The sequence below is a fragment of the Heptranchias perlo genome, chromosome 36, assembly GCF_035084215.1.
Source record: "Heptranchias perlo isolate sHepPer1 chromosome 36, sHepPer1.hap1, whole genome shotgun sequence".
Lineage (NCBI taxonomy): Eukaryota > Metazoa > Chordata > Chondrichthyes > Hexanchiformes > Hexanchidae > Heptranchias > Heptranchias perlo.
The window spans coordinates 7,457,911-7,476,430 of NC_090360.1; the positions used below are offsets into that span (position 1 = coordinate 7,457,911).

The following is an 18,520-nucleotide window of genomic DNA, read 5'->3' on the forward strand; positions in this document are numbered from 1 at the left end:
CACTCCTTAACACCTACCTCTTTCACCAAGCTTTTGGTTTTAATATCTCCTTATGTGGCTTGGTATCAATTTTTTGTCTGATAAAGCTCCCTTGAAGCATCTTGGGACGTTTTTACCCTGTTAAAGGTGCTGTATTACTGCGAGTTGTTGTGTAATCAAAATGTACAAAATAAATAAGGGAATGAAAGGCCTGGAAAATACAATAAACAAAAACAAATAAAAGTTTTCCGACTTTATAAAACATTAAAACTCCAAACAAGACCCAAGAGAGCTAGCTGCTATACATCAGCACTGACAGGGCCAACATGCCCCAAAGTTACTCACATGGACTCTGCCTGCAGCTTGCTAGTGCCATTGTATTGCTGAATAATTTAGCACACAACACTCAGTGAGAAGGCTGAAGGAAGAGAGGCTTGAGGCAGTTCGAAGCAGAAAGAATAACAGGATGTATTGCACTTTCCAAATTAAACCGCCTGGGCTTCTCATCTGCGTACTGGGCCCCTTAACTGCTTTATGCACCTTGGTGATTCAGTCTTAAACTTGTCCATTGTTGTAATGTCCCAGGTATCCAAATTTTTATTTTAAACAGTCCTCAAGCATCACGGTCACAGTGAAAATTGTTCAGAGCGTTACATTATTTTTCCCCCCCTAAACTCACACACAATTTTTCAGCTGACACAGGCAGAGAGGCCCCTGCCAATTCTGCTGGAGTCGAGCGCTGACTTGCCCTGCAATTTGGGTTGCCAACTCCAGTTGGATATATTCCTGGAGGTTTCATCACATGAATCGCCATTAATCCATCCTCCAGGCACATTGCCTTCCTACGCCATTTGGAAAGGGAACAGACTCTTTGAAGCCCAACTGGATTAATCTTGACTGTTAGTGAAACAGCCTTTATTCCCCATCTCCAACATTTTTATAACTAATAAATGAAAGTGTTCAAAGATAACGAATAAAACACAATTTTGTTTAATGCGTTTATGATGTCTCCTGGGTATTGCTCACGCAGGGTCCTGCAGATTAATCTTCAATTCCTAAAGACTCCAGGACAATCCTGGAGGGTTGGCAACCCTTCCTGCAATGTTTCATCTCCTTGTTTAGTTGCTTCTGACCTCCACTGTGACCCTCCCATAGCAGCTGTGATTAGGAACTCACTGCGTCTGCACCTTTCTGTTCCGTTCTGTACGATGGCCCATTATTAAAAAGTTCACTTGGAAAGTAAACCTGCCTCGCTATGTGCTGAGCCCTAGTGATCGGACTGACCGAGGGGGTTGATACACCGTGCGCCAGGTCAGAGAGTAGACTCATGCCCGTTGATTCTCTGCTTTTATCGAGTTGCCAACAGGAGGCCTGGGCTTTAGGCACTGTCATGTTCTTTGGCCACTGGGCTTCTGTGGCCAGTTGAGGCCAAAAAAACTGCTGCATTTTTATAAGACCAGTGGCCAAAAAGGCCCATTTCATTCTGGGTTTCAGGACCTTCAAGTGGTTTCAAAGTGCTGCACCAGTGGCTGCACGATGTAGTCACGCCCCCTTCGTGACATCACATGTGCCCCAGCTCCATTCATATTTTACATGCCACAATGTTAAAGCCTGATGACATCACGGCGCAAGTTATGTCGTGAGTGCCTAATGGCCAATTCGTCATGGCAACAATGTCTACTCATTTCTCCTTGATCACCAATTCACGGGGAGGCTGGCAAAATTTGGGAGAGGTGTGCTCTTTGCTGGTCTTCCTACATCTGGCTGTAATATAAAATGTCCCTCCATCTACAAAGGTGGAAGGGTAGAAAAACTGCAAAGCAATCACCAGTTCAGCTCAGGCTGGATTCTACCAGCTGGTTCAAAGGTTATATGGGACGAGGTCAGGAGCAGGCCGTCTATCTCGCTTGCTTGACAGAAAAGATGCGAGTGGGGGGAAAAAAAAATAATTTTTAACAATGAAGTTAGGGAATAGAAACAAATAGAGAGTGAGAGAATGAGCATGTGTGAGGGGTGATTTGACTGCGTGCGAACTTGAGAGAGTGCGCAAAAGAGACGGAGAGTACAACTGGAAGAGACAGTGTGTGTGAGAGGGCAAGAGAGAGTTTGAGAGAGACAGAGACTGCAAAATAGAGACGTGAGGGAGAGTGTGACAACACTAAGAGTGAGAGAAAGAGTGTGTGTGTGTAAAAGAGTGTGAGTTGGAGAGAAAGAGAGATACATACAGAGACAGAGTGCGACAGATTGTAACAGAGTGTGTGAAAGAAAGGGAAAGAGAGAATATGCAAGTCAACTTTAGTTCCTGATGTGAACCAATTTGGGAAATTGATGAAGAGAACAGTCCCATCTTTCCAGATGCTGGCTGACCTGCTGCGCATTTCCAGCAGTTTCTGTCTTTATTTGGGAAGTTGAGCTGGCTTGCCTTTGTAAAGTACTGATCAGAAATTGAGTTTCAATCCCTTAACCCTGCACAGTTCTGTTCATGCTAAAGCTCTTTTCAGGACAGAGTACTTAATGTTGAGAGTTTTATGCTTTAATTTGACTTTCAGTTATTTGGAAGATAATCTTTTTAAATAAAAAAACTGTACTTAGAACATGTATTTGTAGCACATCTGTTGAAGCATTAATGGTAAGCAGCAATATAGCACAGATATCATCATTTGTAAAGCAGTCAAGGATTGACATTATTCCAAGGTTAGGAAGTAGCTTCTGTTAAATCACTTGCATACTCATAAATACATAGAATTACATACAATTTACAGTACAGAAACAGGCCATTCGGCCCAACTGGTCTATGCTGGTGTTTATGTTCCACACGAGCCTCCTCCCACTCCTCTTCATCTCACCCTATCAGCATATCCTTCTATTCCTTTCTCCCTCATGTGTTTATCTAGCTTCCCTTTAAATGCATCTATATTATTCACCTCAACTACTCCTTGTGGTAGCGAGTTCCACATTCTAACCAAATGACTGGGTAAACAAGTTTTTCCTGAACTCCTTATTGGATTTATTGGTGACGTTCTTAATTTTATGGCCTCTAGTTTGACTCCCCCACGAGTGGAAACACCTTCTCTACGTCTACCCTATCAAACCCTTTCATAATTTTGAAGATCTTAGTTTTCTATTTTCTAGGGAAAAGAGCCCCAGCCTGTTCAGCCTTTCCAGGTTTACATAGTCGCAGTTTGAGTGGCTATATCCCCACCATTTAAGGAGACAGCATGATCCTTTCAGGAAGTTTTCAGGCAGGTTCACGGGGAAACTATTCCAACAACTCCACTTCCACAATTACCATATTGGCTGCTGAGCCATTACAACCTGTGGTTTTTGCGGGGGGTTGTTTTAATAATAATCCTTAAAAAAAATAAGTATTAAAGAAAGAAAGCATCTGGATATAGCACCTTCTCACAAGCTCAGGGCGTCCCAAAGTATCTCAAAGCTGATGAATCATTTTCAAAGAGCAGCCACTGTTGTTCTGTAGGCAAACGTGGCAGCCAACTTGGGCATAGCAAGGTCTCCCAAGCAGCAAATGTGATCAAATGGCCAGATTATCGGTTTTCCGGTGGTGTTGATTCAGGGAGGAATGCTGGCCATTTCTCTTCGAAAACTACCATAGTATCTTTGTGTGCGCACGCATATGAGAGCGGGTATATGAGTGAGTGTGAGAGATCGCAAAAGAGACAGAGAGTGCAATTGGAAGAGAAAGTGAGTGTGAGAGGGCAAAAGAGAGTTTGAGAGAGAGATAGTCACAGAGACGGCAAGGTGGAGACAGTGAGAGAGTGTGACGAGATGATATCTTTCATATCCCCCTTAAACAGGCAGGCGGGACCTTGGCTTAACGAGCTTATATCCAATTTCGCCCTCCGCTGTTTTAATGGAAGCAGTAATTCATTGACCTGTTATTTTTAAACAGGTCGGTTAAAGAGAATTGAATTTGACATGAACACGTTAAGTATTTGTAAGATGACATCGCTCAGAGTTATTTCCAGGCCTATATTGTTAGCACAGAGCACACTGATGATAGAGTGACTTCATCATGCACCTTCACTGGCAACAGCCTGGCAAAACAGCCCCGTCATTTAACCAGAATGACAATACCTTGGCTCCTTAGACGGCTGAGCGATACAGACCAGTAAGGTCCCAGTTTCAACTCCCAGTCTGTGTGCAGACAGCCGTTTCCAGCAGTTTCTCTCACTGCCCCGGGTTGAGGATGGAGGAGGAATAAATAAGTCAATCGGCCAGAGTTCCTGCTCCCGATTGCTATCCCGCAATCTCGGCCGGAAGTGCACGTGTGGATGTCAACTGAGAACAGGGTTCCGTTGTAATGCTGCCTCACCCTTCCCCACCCCCCCCCCTTGACAGAATAGCTGTTCGCACTCACTGTCCAAACTCACACATTTGGGTGAGGTACTGGAGAGGCAACTGCCTCTGTGAACTGTACCCCAGCGAGGAGCTGATGTGCTGGTAGGAAACCGGCAAGAGGTAAACTTAAAACAAAATGTCCGGTCAACGACAATCACCGGGGGGGGGGGTCACAAATAATGACCAGGATTGGCAGCATCAGCACAAAAACCGCTGGTTACATAATCAAAAATTTCCCTCTGGCGGGACCAGGACTGAATATAGGGAGACGTGAAGGTGGCACGAGGGAAAGGAAGCCATCTTTCTGAAGGCGGTGGGGACGCGTCAAACCCTCAGAGAGCCAGTGAGCAGCAGCGTAAGTCATCTGCGACAGGGGTGGGGGGGTTTCCGAACCATTACCAGGTGCGAGGCAAAAATACTGAGCTCTCAGCAACCCAGTTAATGAATCACGTTCACCCACTCGCAAAGTCAGCAGAGCTATTTCTGGATGTCTCCACATCATTACGGGAAAAAAAAAAATCCTTAAATGACTACAGTGCACAGTTAAAATGCCAGAAAGTCAATGTCATCTCCTCTCGCATCAGTTGGATCAACACTGGCAAACACGAATTCACTCCCACTCCAGCGTTAATGAAGGCAGCTCTTTGTGGCCACTGAAACACTATCTAGGCAGGAAGAAAATCTGATGAAAGTCTCACTTATTAAACCCATCAGCGGCTGCAAGGGATTATGTGGACTATTCTGCATTTGGTCGCTCCAAGAAATATTTTGGCAACCACTGATTTTAATCAGCATCAAACTACCACGGTGCCAGTCTACCAGCAGGAAGAATTCAAGAGCAATCCACTCCTGGAAATTCAAAATTAGTTTTGCTGGAAAAAAAATAAATTATTCAGTATTATGGATTAAACAATCTTAATAAAACAGCATACGAGTCTTTGTTCACACATTTCAGAGGAGGTTTACTAGAATGGTTACATGGTGAGACGAGAGGAGCTGGGATTGTCCTCCTCAGAGATGAGAAGGTTAAGGGGAGATTTAATAGAGGTGTTCAAAATCATGAAGGGTTTGATTGAGTAAATAGGGAGAAACTGTTTCCACTGGCAGGAGGGTCGGTAACCAGAGGACGCAGATTTAAAATAATTGGCAAGAAAGCCAGAGGGGAGATGAGGAGAATTTTTTTTTAAACGCAGCGAGTTGTTATGGTCTGGAATGCGCTGCCTGAAAGGGCGGTGGAAGCAGATTCAATAGTAACTTTCAAAAGGGAATTGGATAAATACTTGAAAAGGAAAAAAAAATTGCAGGGCTATGGGGATAGAGCAGAGGAGAGTGGGACCAATTGGATAGCTCTTTCAGAGAGCTGGCACAGGCACAATGGGCCGAATGGCCTCCTTCTGTGCTGTAAGATTCTATGATTTCAATTTGAATTAACAGATAATTCGAATTAATAGAAGTACACCCCCAACTACTTTTATTTCAATGTAAACTTCAACATTTTCATTTACTCCTTCTAGGAACTGTATGTGGTTCTTTGAAATACATTTTTACGTTAAAAGCCAATTTTACTGTTTTTCACGGTCTCGCTCCCCCTCCCCCCACCCAACATACCTTCGCTGGCTGAGTAGACAAATAGGAAACCTGCTCATGACATTGCTAATGACTCCCTATAGCCAGCCGATTGGGGCCGACAGGGTAGAGTCAGATGAAAAATAGTCCCTTGAGCCCACTCGACCCCATCGTTCCACAATACCAATCCGAGCGTTTTCTGATTACAGTATCCAGTCAGTTGTTAACTCATTCCAGTGTCCTGGAACCTCTCCCTCCCCGTTTTGGCTGCTGATCGCCCTTTGTAGGAAGAGATCATTGCTGGAGTCCGTCCTAAATTTACTCTTCACTACCCTGGAAGAGAAACGGAAAATGCTGGAAAAGCTCAGCAGGTCAGGCAGCATCTGTGGTGTTAAAGTGGGGGGGCAATTTTAAGCTAACTCGATGGGATCGGGTGGAATGCCTGTTTTACACCCTGTTCGATTTTACTCTCCACTGGAGGGTTAATAATCGGGCGGGGTGTAAATCCAGTGTTGCACCTGATGCCGTCCGTTTCCCACCAGGTGAGTTAGGTTAAAATCACCTCCAAACGTTTCAGGTGTGGGCCTGAAACCTCAAAACTGGGCCAACCTTGTGCACCTGAAGAAGGTACTGCTCCAGGTTTACTCTGGCTGATTATCTTGTGACCCTTTATAAGGTCTCTCTCTGACAACTTTCTTCAAGGCTGAAGAGCCTCACTTATTCAGTCGTAGCGTTTAACTCCCTTCCCGTGGTGGCATAGACCTCTTCCTGATTCCTAGAAATAATGGCATTCCGGGGTCACAAAGAAAACTATTCCAATTTTCCTTCCCCCCTGCCCTCCCACCCTCTGACATTGCATCGTGTTAAGGCACTTCATCTGTTTCTGGTGCGCCAGCTTTGAAAGCAGCAAACAGCAGGCAACCATACAGGCAGCCCTGCAGCTCAATTCCTCACCCGTCCCCAACCATCTGGGTACGAGGGATGCTTTCCACCATCTGTGCCCCTCCAGGGCCTCCTTAAGCTTTACATTTTTAGCATTATGTTCTTATAATCCGTAAAGCAGAGAGCCAAGACAGTCCATCAGTCTTAATTGAGCTGTAAAACAACGACAACACTGATTTTTTAAAAAAAGCAACGTGACACTAGAAATATATTTTTAAAACTATAATTGCACAGACAGACTAAAGCCCCACCCTTCTGCTCAACCTGTGTGAAGCTTTTAATATCAGAAAACCACTGAACAGGTTTGTATTTCAGCTTATTCGCCCACGAGTTCATAATTGCCTCTGCTAGATTCCTCTCTCTCAGTAAGACCAACAAGCTTTCACATTAACTGGGGGACCTGCTGAAAATGTGCACAAACCACATCATCCAAATACCTGCTTCTTTTTTAATTAATCGACTGGTTTATTTAATAAAAGGAATGTTTAAACAGTATCCAGTGTCTGCGATTGTATTCACCCGTCCTGTGACCACTGAGATACTGAGCAAAGGGCCTCTCGGAACAAGATTACGGTTGCCAACTCTCCAGGATTGCACTGGAGTCTCCAGGAATTAAAGATTAATCAGCTGCGAGCAAACCCGGGAGGGAAAATCGCAGGGGGAATTGTTAAAAAATGTGTTTTTTTCATTTTCTTTGAACACTTTCATTTATAAAATTTGGAGTTTGGGGTTTGGAGGTGGGAGGTCATGTGATGAAACCTCCAGGAATACGTCCAACCAGAGGGGTAGCGGTAGCGTAGTGGTTATGTTACTGGGCTAGTAATCCAGAGGCCTGGACTAAAATCCAGAGTCATGAGTTCAAATCCCGCCACGGCGGCTGGCGAATTTAAATTCAATTAATTAAATAAAAATCTGGAATTAAAATACTAGTATCAGTAATGATAGCCATGAAACTACCGGATTGTCGTAAAAACCCATCTGGTTCACTAATGTCCTTTAGGGAAGGAAACCTGCCGTCCTTACCCGGTCTGGCCTATATGTGACTCCAGACCCACAGCAATGTGGTTGATTCTTAATTGCCCTCTTAGGGATGGGCAATAAATGCCGGCCTTGCCAGCGACGCCCACATCCCGTGAACGAATAAAAAAAATTAAAAAAAGTTGGCAACCTTAAACACAATACGCACTTCAAACCAATTCCGTGGGAGAAGCTGAGGGAAAACTGGAGGGAGGAAGAGAAATGACTGCCTTTCAACTTTAATCTGCTCACTTCAAAAAGCAAAGTATGAATTCTGTTCCAGGGCTTTATTCGCTATTGAAGTGTTCCAGGGAACGACATCTATTAAATTTGTGCGCACAACTATATCCCACATAAATGTTAATCACACTTTTTTTTTCCCTTCTCAAGCAACAAGGTAAGAGTCACATAACTTACCATAAACAACACTCAACAACACTGCCAGCACTGGCCGACAGAATCAAAAATCAATTGTTGTCCTTCATTCTCCCTAAGTGCTGTTCCCATCTGGGGTACAAAAACAATTGCTTTACTCGACTGAGGGTGCAACAAAGGACCGGGAGCCAATCTCCAAGGTATAAATAACACAGACACCGACATTTAGATTTCGATTTGAGATTCGTTTTTGGCTTTATTATACAACGTACCTACGATGCATAATCTTGGAAATGATTCTCGGCGAGATTAAGCTGTTGTCAAAGCTGGGTCCACAGATATTTTTAAAAAGGATTTAGATTGTTTTTTGAAAAAAAAGAGGAATATTAAGAGGAGAACGGGGAGTGAGCGGGAGAGTGGGATTACGACGCAGACTCGATGTCCAAGTGACCTGTTTCCGTCCTGGAATATTCAGCCGTGGTTCAGTGGGTCGCACTCTCGCCTCTGAGTCAGAAGGTTGTGGGTTCAAGTCCCAGTCCAGAGACTTGAGCACAAAATCCAGGCTGACACTCCAGTAGAGATGCTGTTAAAGCAAGGCACCGTCTGGACACAAAAGACCCCATGGCACTGTTTTGAAGAGGAGCAGGGAAGTTCTCCCCGGTGTCCTGGCCAACATTTATCCTTCAATCAATATCAATGAAACAGATTATCTGGTCATTCTCATACTGCAGTATCAAGGGAGCTCGCTGTGCACAGTGACTCAAAGTACTTCAATAGCTGTAAAGCGCATTGGGATGTCCTGAGATCGTGAAAGGCGCATTATAAATGCAAGACTTTCTTTCTAATAGATGAACGATTAATGTGTTTGTACGACATTCCTCCGTTAATATCTGTGTTAAATAACAGGCAAAGGAACGTCTTACATTCACTCGCTATCGTCAGCGATAACTTCTAGTTTGTAGTTACACCAGACTTCATGTTTTCTCTTACATTTAAAAAAGATCTTGTATTTATTTAGTGGCTTTCACAGCCTCGGGATATCCCAACGTGCTTCACAGCCAGTGAAGTACATTTGAAGTGTCGTCACTGTTATAATGTAAGGAAACGCAGCAGCCAATTTGTGCACAGCAAGGTCCCACAAACAGCGATGCCATAACTGACCAGATCATCTGTTTTAGTGATGTTGGTTGAGTGATAAATATTGGTCACCTGAGACGTAAGAGGGGGCCTCGGTTTTTATGTGTCATCCAAAGACTGAACTCCGACAATGCAGCAGTCCCTCAGTATTGCACTGAAGTGTCACTGGATTATGTAGTCAAGTCACTGGAGTGTGGCTTGAACCCATGACCTTCTGACTCAGAGGCGACAGTGCTACCATGGAACCAAAGGCTGGCACTTTAAGGCGGACATTTATTACATCTTCCTCAGCCCACAAAAATAAGGACGGAATGTTTGTCTTTAAAGGTCTGCATACTTTGGCCCAATTATTCCCCACCCTCTAACCCTGTATAACTTGAAGACAATACCTTGGTCTTCATCCTGTGTACATCATCACAGGCGACCAACAAGTGATAAGTAAATATCCAAACCATTACTGCCTTCCAGCCCCACATTTTCCATTTTACTTTCCCACCAGTGACCCAAATCTCCTGCACGTCCCCTCAGTTGCCGTTATGTGCCAAAGCTCCACCTTCTTGCATTTAGCATTCCTTCCCTCCCCAACCCAATCTCCTCCCATGAAGACATTTGGCTCTGCTTTCAACTACATTCTCATACCCAGACCATTCGTATGTCCGACCAGGTGGCGAGGTTCAACCATGAAGGCGCCACAGCTGAGATCAATCCTGGCCTCACCAAAGATCCACACGAGCCCACTTCTAGCCAGTGGTTGCTGCTTTGCAATCAGAAGCAGAAACTTTGTGCGATTTTCACCCCCTTTCCTTAACCTGGGATTTCTGCAGTAAGCTGTGGTACCTCCTCGGCCCCATCTGGCTGAAATCAAAAACTAGATCAGTAACCAAAGCTGCTTCTATTTAATATCGACAGATTTCATCAGACTGCTGCTAAAATAAAATGCTGTAAACCCTTTTTTGATATGGGTTCTGATACAAATTCTCGATCACTTGATTGATGTCTCTTATATACAAGAGCTGAAACACAAGGTAAGAAAGTGCAGGACATGCAAAATGACATAGAAGGTTATGCCGATAGGATTCGATGAAGAGGGGTGGGACAGGCTCGTGTGGAGCATAAACACCGGCACGGACCAGTTGGGCCGAATGGCCTGTTTCTGTGCTGTATATTCTATGTAATAATTACTTTTTTGTTGACATTATTTTTGCCTAAATAGTTCCATAAAAGGATATTGCATCTTCACGTATAACATTGGTTATTACAAGAAAATGGACAACACCCTCTGAAAAGGTTTTAATTTTGTACTGCAGAAGTTTTGCTTCACTGCAGTACTTGTCACAGCTATTTGTCAATGTATTGTCAATTACGTGACACCATTAATCAAAGACGGGCAGGAATTGTTCACTCCCATTAATCTTCGGTCAACCTTGTGGGAGCAGAGTTCGTTAGGAATCCCAAGTTTAACCTGCTCCGATGAAACAGAACTGTAGAGAATGTCTGGTATTCTGGTGTTATATAAACACAGAGTGCGAACAGGAGAATGCCACACATTAGTGCCGCTAAAAAAAAAAACTGAAGTTTTATACTCGTGACGACCTTCAAACTCTCAGAAAAGATTCCTACCTGCAGATGACAAAATCGTCATAATGGGGAAGAATGAAATTTAAGGAATAATCATCACGGGTTAATTACAATTTTTTCCAAAACAGTTAGATTTGCAAGTTTATATTTGAAAGATTCCGTGTGTTACAGAGAATCAAGATTACTTATTCTCTTAAAAGAAATAAAATGGATATATCTGTCAGCCCAATTCTAGTTAGGTAATACACAACCCCATTATTAGAAACTAGACACTTAAGAGGTAAATTCAACTATTCCATGCAACAGTTTAAAATAAATATACTGTAATTTCAAGGTTGAACACATGAAAGGGAGGGAGTGGACTGCACCACAAGGGTGTCTTAATTAGCCCCAAGGGTTGTGATCACTCAATAACTATTTGCTGCAATCATTGAGCATTCACACTGTAGCAGTTACTTATTACTTAAACCGTTGATTGTGTTAAATGAGATGCAATGCAATTAAGCAGGAGATCAAAGTTCCTGAGCATGTGGCATCACCTGGAGAAGCAAATCATGCGATCGTGATAAGGAAGTGTTACTTTGGCGAATGCCTGTTTCAAGGGCAACAATCGCAATTAATATTAAGGGGAACGTAAAAACTCACGCAGGGAAGGGCACAAATATTAAACAGCCCACAACTCCACACTGCGAGAGAAACCTGCCCAAGTGCATTTTGATTTCTGATCAGACGACAACTGTTCCAATTGAAAAGCCAAATTGGAGTAAGTGGTGACCTGGTCCACAGAGTTGTCCCAACTGTGGGGTGGGGAGTCGAAAACTGGGGGGGGGGGGGCCATAAATATAAGACAGCCACTGATAAATCCAATGAGGAATTCAGGAGAAACTCAGAGAGTGGTTAGAATGTGGAACTCGCTACCACAGGGAGTGGTTGAGGCGAATAGCATAGATGGATTTAAGGGGAAGCTGGAGAAACACGTGAGGGGGAAAGGAATGGAAGGTTATGGCATTAGGGTGGAGATGGGAGGAGGCTCATGTGGAGCATAAACACCGGCGTGGACCAGTTGGGCCGAACGGCCTGTTTCCATGCTGTAAAATTCTATGTAACCCTATGAAGTGGTAATACACTCCTGGTTTTCCTCATTTGCAGCGTTTATGGGATTCTTTGCCGGGGGTGGGGTGACGCGGAGGGAATTGAAATAATTAGCAGAACTATGTGAAAGTGGCTCATAAACTGTCAGCACATTTACAGTTGTTAATGAAGCAAATACAGGATTCGTTCTTGTGTATGTCTGCTTCTTAATTTGTCACAGAGGAAAACTGCAGTGAAACCTGGCCCAACAAATTTCCACAGCATTTTTTCTAATTTAAATCAAATTAGCAATAACCTACTAAGGCAGTAATTAATGCACAGATGACTTCTACATCGACAGTGCCCTCAGAGGTTTTATTATCATTAATTATTGGCGTCAGTCCCTCTTATTGCAGTACTGTACCAGATCAATCCTGCAGGCATGTCAGATCCGCTCAGCCGTAAGGCGTCTCATCGCAATTCACACCTGAAACGGTCTCCGTCTTTCTCTCCGACCCGAGTTCATACCTCTCCGTTAGAATGACGACAAATATTGGGGGCGAAATCGGCTTTGGGTGATGCCGCAAAGGAGACGATAATAAATCAGCCTCCCATTGTACACCCCCCTTCCCCCCCTCCCCCCCACCACTAAAGTCAATCGGGCAGGGTCTAAAATGGATTGCCAATTGACAATCGCTGAAGTGCAATTTCATAGGAACCTGAGCAGGCCATTCAGCCCATTGAGCCTGTTCCGCCATTCAATTAGATCATGGCTGATCTGTATCTAAACTAAATCTACCCACTACCAATGTCTACATGGACCAGAGGTTCACAGCAACTAGTAACACTAAACCGAGGCCCCGTCTGCCCTCTCAGGTGGACGTAAAAGATCCCATGGCATTATTCGAAGAGCAGGGGAATTCTCCCCGATGTCCTAACCAATATTTATCCATCAACCAACATCACTAAAACAGATTATCTGGTCGTTTGTCACAGTGCTGTTTGTGGGACCTTGCTGTGCGCAAATTGGCTGCCGCGTTTCCTACATTACAACGGTGACCACATTTCAGAAGTACTTCATTGGCTCTAAAGCGCTTTGGGATATCCTGAGGTTGGGAAAGGCGCTAAAAAAAATGCAAGTCTTTCTTTATTATATATTTTTTGTATGGCTTTCGGATGGACAGATCAATTTGATTTGGATTAAAACAGTTCTTCCGTCCTTGTGGGGAGAAGGACAATATACAAAACTGTCGAGAGATAGCTGTTACTTTTAAAGGAAGTGGCTAACCATCGTCATTGTGTTGCCTGTAACCAAAACACTCACAAACTTACAGACTCACAGCAGACATTCTGTTCCAGACAGGTTTCTAGAACAGATCTGGTCTTCACATTATAAAAAGGATATAGAGGCACTGGAGAAGGTGCAAAAAAAAGATTTACTTGGATGATACCAGAACTGAGGGGATCAGGAAAGCTTGAACAGGCTGGGGCTCTTTTCTCTAGAAAAAAGAAGGCTGAGGGGTGACCTGATAGAGGTCTTTAAGATTATGAAAGGGTTTGATAAGGTAGACATAGAGAAAATGTTTCCACTTGTGGGGGAGACCAAAACTAGAGGTCATCAATATAAGATAGTCACTGATAAATCCAAAAGGGAATTCAGGAGAAACTTCTTTACTCAAAGAGTGGTAAGGATGTGGAACGTCCTACCACAGGCAATAATTGATGCAAATAGCATAGATGCATTTAAGGGGAGGCTAGATAAGCACACAAAGGAGAAATTAAAAGATGTGTATGCTGATAGGGGTAGATGAAGTAAGGAGGGAAGAGGCTCGTGTGGAGCATAAAGGCCGGCATAGACCAGTTGGGCCGAATGGCCTGTTTCTGTGCTGTAGACTCAATGTAACTCAATGGAAGTGACTCAACAGCCAAGATACTGCTGTTCGCACCTCATCAGCTTGAGTGCTAGAAATGGATGAACAATTTTATTTGAGTGAAATCTGGAGTGCCAGTTTTGGGCTGAAGATGAAACAAAATGGGGACCAACATTATCACACAGTGAAGGGGAGAGGCTGAGCAGCAAAAGTCAGTAAGGAGCCTCATTGCCCAGCAGTGTAGCAGGTATCGAGACGGGCTTATAATAATCCGATGGCTACAGTGACCATTTAGGCTACTGGCCAATCCAATTACGATATCTGGATTCTACTGTACCCTAATTTCCTAGAAGGAAAATACATATTTTTTAAATTTAGAGCTTTTGAGAAGAGCAGACCCTAGTTTCCCAGCATTCCTTAACCGGTAACTACCTGTCAAAAATTATACTTTTTTTTAAAAAGGGGGTAAGCGTGTCCCTGTTAATGAGGCACTGAGGGTCACATCTTCACCAACCCCTTTCATACATGGTCTCTGCTCCTCACTATAATTTCAGTTTGTTATCCATTACATCAAATCACGCCCCATTGCCATGGGAACATCCTTGCTCACACATTGTGTTTACCACAACCCATAGGCTTCCTCGGTGTGTAGTTAAAACTACGACTTTAGAAAGACCTAGATCTAGAAAGACCTAGATCTAGAAAGATAGATCACAGATCAGCCATGATCTTATCAAATGGCGGAGCCGGCTCGAGGGGCTGAATGGCCTACTCCTGTTCCTATGACCTGCAGCATCCCTGTGAGCAGACCTCAATAAAAGCAGGAGAGGGAAAATAAGAAATAAATCAACGGAAAGGAAAAGAAAGGAAGAAAATAAGGAGCGGAAAGACACGAGAATGGGAAACAAATGAACTCCGATGAAAAGGACTCATCTGGAAAAGGAGGAATTGAGAGAAACATTTAAGGTATGGAAGGAAATGAAAAGCAACAGAAACATAAGAAGCTGCTGCTGGAGAAAAAGGTTAATGGGACGTCCCTCCAGGTCAGCTTTTGGCTCCCATTTTCCTTTCCCCATTCCAAAAAAATGCTCTCGCCTCGATTTTAAGTTTCAAAATGATGTCTCAAGGGACATCACATGTCTGTCTGTTACAGTTTCAAATAACTTGCATATTAAAGAATTGTCTTGAGAACATGCCTCGGGGCGAGTAATGCAAAGTAAATGTCTGATATTTATTTTGGCAGTTCAAAGTCATTTTTAACCTGTTCAAAATGTGCGTTCAATGTAAAATATTACTCTAACAGAAGTAGCAGCATTCACCATATCCATATTTTACTGTTTCCTAATGTGTAACGGTTTCAAATAACTTGCATTTGAAATAAAGAATTGTCTTGAAAACCTGTCCTGGTGGGGCGTGGGCAATATTGAAGAAGCTACATCAACACTACAACATATATAAACCTTCAAGGATATGGGAAAGAGCAGTGGAGTGGGACTAACTGGATAACTCTTTCAAAAGAGCCAGCACAGGCACGATGGGCCGAATGGCCTTCTTCTCTGCTGTATGATTCTATGAAAGGAAGCAACATGGAGCTCTCCAAAAGATATTGCTTCTTAAATGGGGAGATTTGTTTCTCTGGCTACTGTTAATCTACAGTAGGGCTGGATGTGTAAAAAAATACATCTAAATACTGGAATTGCTTGAGTTTCAGATCTTCTAATCTTCAAAGAATGTCGGCCGAGTGTGAATACCGGGATATATAAATGTCAGCATTTTAAGCGGACTTGGCATTTCAACCTATGTCAGCTTGTCCGTGTTTCACAAGAAAAATTAGCTTTCGCCACTGAGATTCGAGGTTTGTCACCAACATCGAATCAGGCCAATTGGAAGGCGGGACTTTCAGCTGTTACCATCTCCTACTGTTGGTTGTGCAGGAACTTGCAACAGAAAAGTTTTAAAATGAGTTGATGGTTTCTGAGAGTCATAATTACCCTCCCCCCATAGATTTATGTATAACAAATCATTCGCTAAAATGCAGCCTTTAAAACCTTTTCATTTTTCATGAAAGAACTTTTTGGAGTGCGTTCAATTGTGAGGATTTACTTTCTTCGAGACTAGTTGCAGCTGTTTTTTTTGAGATAAGGAAGAAATCCTAGAAAATAAATCTCATAACTCCAGTACTCACGTCACCCTCCAGTAATTTCTAAATCCACCGTTGGTTCAAACTGCACTTTTGTACTTTAGATTTTTTCCTTTACAATAAAGGGACAGTGTGTCCATTGATACCACTGTGTCAGCTAATGAGTCTCCATGGTGTAGTATTTTAAAACTTTGCGATCTTTAAAGTAAAAATCATTTCATTTGGTGGAATCTTGCCTGCTCCACAATTGTAATTAATACAAAGTAAATCTGCAGCCGTTAGCCTAAATGCAACACAAATTCGGTATGATCTTCAAAAGTAAGATAATTTGGTCATTGATTCTGTAACAAAATATGTATAAAATGATCATTTATCAACATAATTTAAGTATCAAAAGTTTCACGTTTCAGTTCTGAAGCTGGATATGGAATATTTTCTTGGTCCAATTTAAAATCCCACATTAATCAAAGTAATTATTCAGGAAGTCCCAATCAACCACCCTGAAAACCATCATCAAGAGTGAGTACAGTAATGTAGAGGCTACGTTACCCAAACTAGTAATCCAGAGGCTTGGACCAGTAATCCGGAGAACGTGAGTTCAAATCCCACCATGGCAATTTAAGAATTTGAATTCAGTTTTAACTTTTAATTGGCAAAAGAACCAGGGAGGAGATGAGGAGAAATTTTTTTACACAGCGAGTTGTTATGATCTGGAATGCGCTGCCTGAAAGGGTGGTGGAGGCAGATTCATTAGTAACTTTTAAAAGGGAATTGGATAAATACTTGAAGGGGAAATTTTTGCAGGGCTATGGAGAAGGGGCCAGGGAATGGGACTAATTGGATAGTTTTTTCAAAGAGCCGACACAGGCATAATGGGCCAGGTGGCCTCCGTCTGTGCTGTATCGTTCCATGAAAATACAGCACATTGGCTTTGCTTACCTCAACATCCAAGACTTTCATCCTGGTTCCTTCCTTTCCCACAAAGATGTCATCAATGTCCACCAAGATGTAGCGATCCAGCGGCAAGCACAGGCGTTTTCCCGTCAGGTAGGCGATTGCGTCAATGAAAATCAGCTTGTGCAGCCAGAAGTTCAGGTTGTTGCCAAAGAAAACTCTCTGAATGCCGTCGTGCAGTCCCAGGTCCTGGACGACCGTCGCATGCAGTGCTTTGTGGGTGTTCAGGTGGGGGATAAACTCTGCGGACTTGGTGCTGGCCAAAAGGACCGGCTCGTAGGTGCTGTGGTTGGACTGAAAGACGGTCCAGTCGTCCCCTGGCAAAGGGCCCTGCTCCACCTCGTTGGCTCGCGTCACGTAAAGCAGCGGCGCGTTGGGGTTGATGTGGTAGTCCTTCAAACCGAGGTTCGAGTGCAGGTAAAGAGGGAAACCCTTAAGTTGAGCACTTAGCAAGCTGTTTTCATTGGCTTTGAAGAAGCCAATGATTCCGACACCATACTCGATGCAGTATTTATCCAGTAGCTCCCTGTTCCAAGCATCCAGATTCACGTATTTCAGAATGTTTTCATATACAATGAGGGCATATCGTCCCCGGTCGTTGTCTGTTAAAGTTGGCACATCCCCTTTACCCGGGGCTATTTCTGTCCTATATTTAAACCGGCTGGATTCCAAAATGGTCACAATTTCTTGTCCTAGTTGAGAATAAATACTTTCAGCAAAAACCAAGACCACGGGGTCAGTCCTTGACGTGTCCACCGATGGCATAAAGCGCCTGAGAGACTGCGGCGGCAGTGACATTCTGTGCTGACTGTTACAATCACTGATGGGTAAGGGTAGGGCCTCCTTAATCTTCGGGCTGTTGGTCACATAATATGCCAAGAAGCACATGGATATCAAACTAAACGCGATCAGCAATAAAATCAACCGGTGCAGCTCGAGCTGCCGAAAATTCCTTACAAACTTCCAAAAGTTAACCATTGTGAGCACTGGGTGGCTCGAGTCTCGTCGAAGGTGAATGAGTCCGGCAGAGGTCCACACACAACAGCAGCGACGACCGGCAGCAGCAAGCAGTATTCCACTCCTCATTAACTGCCATTTATTCTACGTCACCATGGCAAAACAATCCCATAGCTCTCTGGCTGGCGCTTGTCTCTTTCTCCCCCCCACCCCCCCCCCACCCACCCACCCAGCCTTTCAGACTTCAATTGGCACTTGACTGGGCATCATAGACACGGGGGCACCGGCCATCCTGAAGAAACCAGGTCGTCAGCACTGCCCTGCCTCCTTGCCCAGATGGTTAACTTCTCAAGTTCCTCGTCGAACGAAATCATCAGATATTCGCTCCCGGGCAACGCCTTGGAAACCTGCAAGACACAAAAAACAAACACAGATGAATGGCCACTTGCGACGCCAACATTCTGCAACAGGTAGGCACAGCGCAAAGAGCAGCCTGGCAGGAAATGCCCCAGAGGCAACGGAAGCCGCTTGTGAGCGATAACAAAGCACCTGCCTCACGTCCCAGGTGCTGCAA

The 18,520-nt window shown here is 43.8% G+C and overlaps 1 protein-coding gene and 1 long non-coding RNA gene across 4 annotated transcripts in view; both read right to left on the minus strand.

Annotated features, from left to right (window-relative positions):
• ndst2a (N-deacetylase/N-sulfotransferase (heparan glucosaminyl) 2a) overlaps window positions 1–18,142 on the minus strand; it is an 84,419-nt gene extending 66,277 nt beyond the window's left edge. The window contains exon 1 of the mRNA XM_067972472.1: window positions 16,975–18,142. Coding sequence (XP_067828573.1) covers window positions 16,975–18,075 — 1,101 coding nt within the window. The 5' untranslated portion in view covers window positions 18,076–18,142. The remainder of the gene's footprint in view (window positions 1–16,974) is intronic.
• A 38-nt stretch (window positions 18,143–18,180) lies between these two features.
• Window positions 18,181–18,520, minus strand: part of LOC137303949 (uncharacterized) — a 365,964-nt gene continuing 365,624 nt past the window's right edge. For all 3 annotated transcript variants that reach the window (XR_010958486.1, XR_010958485.1, XR_010958484.1), the window contains one exon: window positions 18,181–18,353. This is a non-coding gene — a long non-coding RNA (uncharacterized lncRNA). The remainder of the gene's footprint in view (window positions 18,354–18,520) is intronic.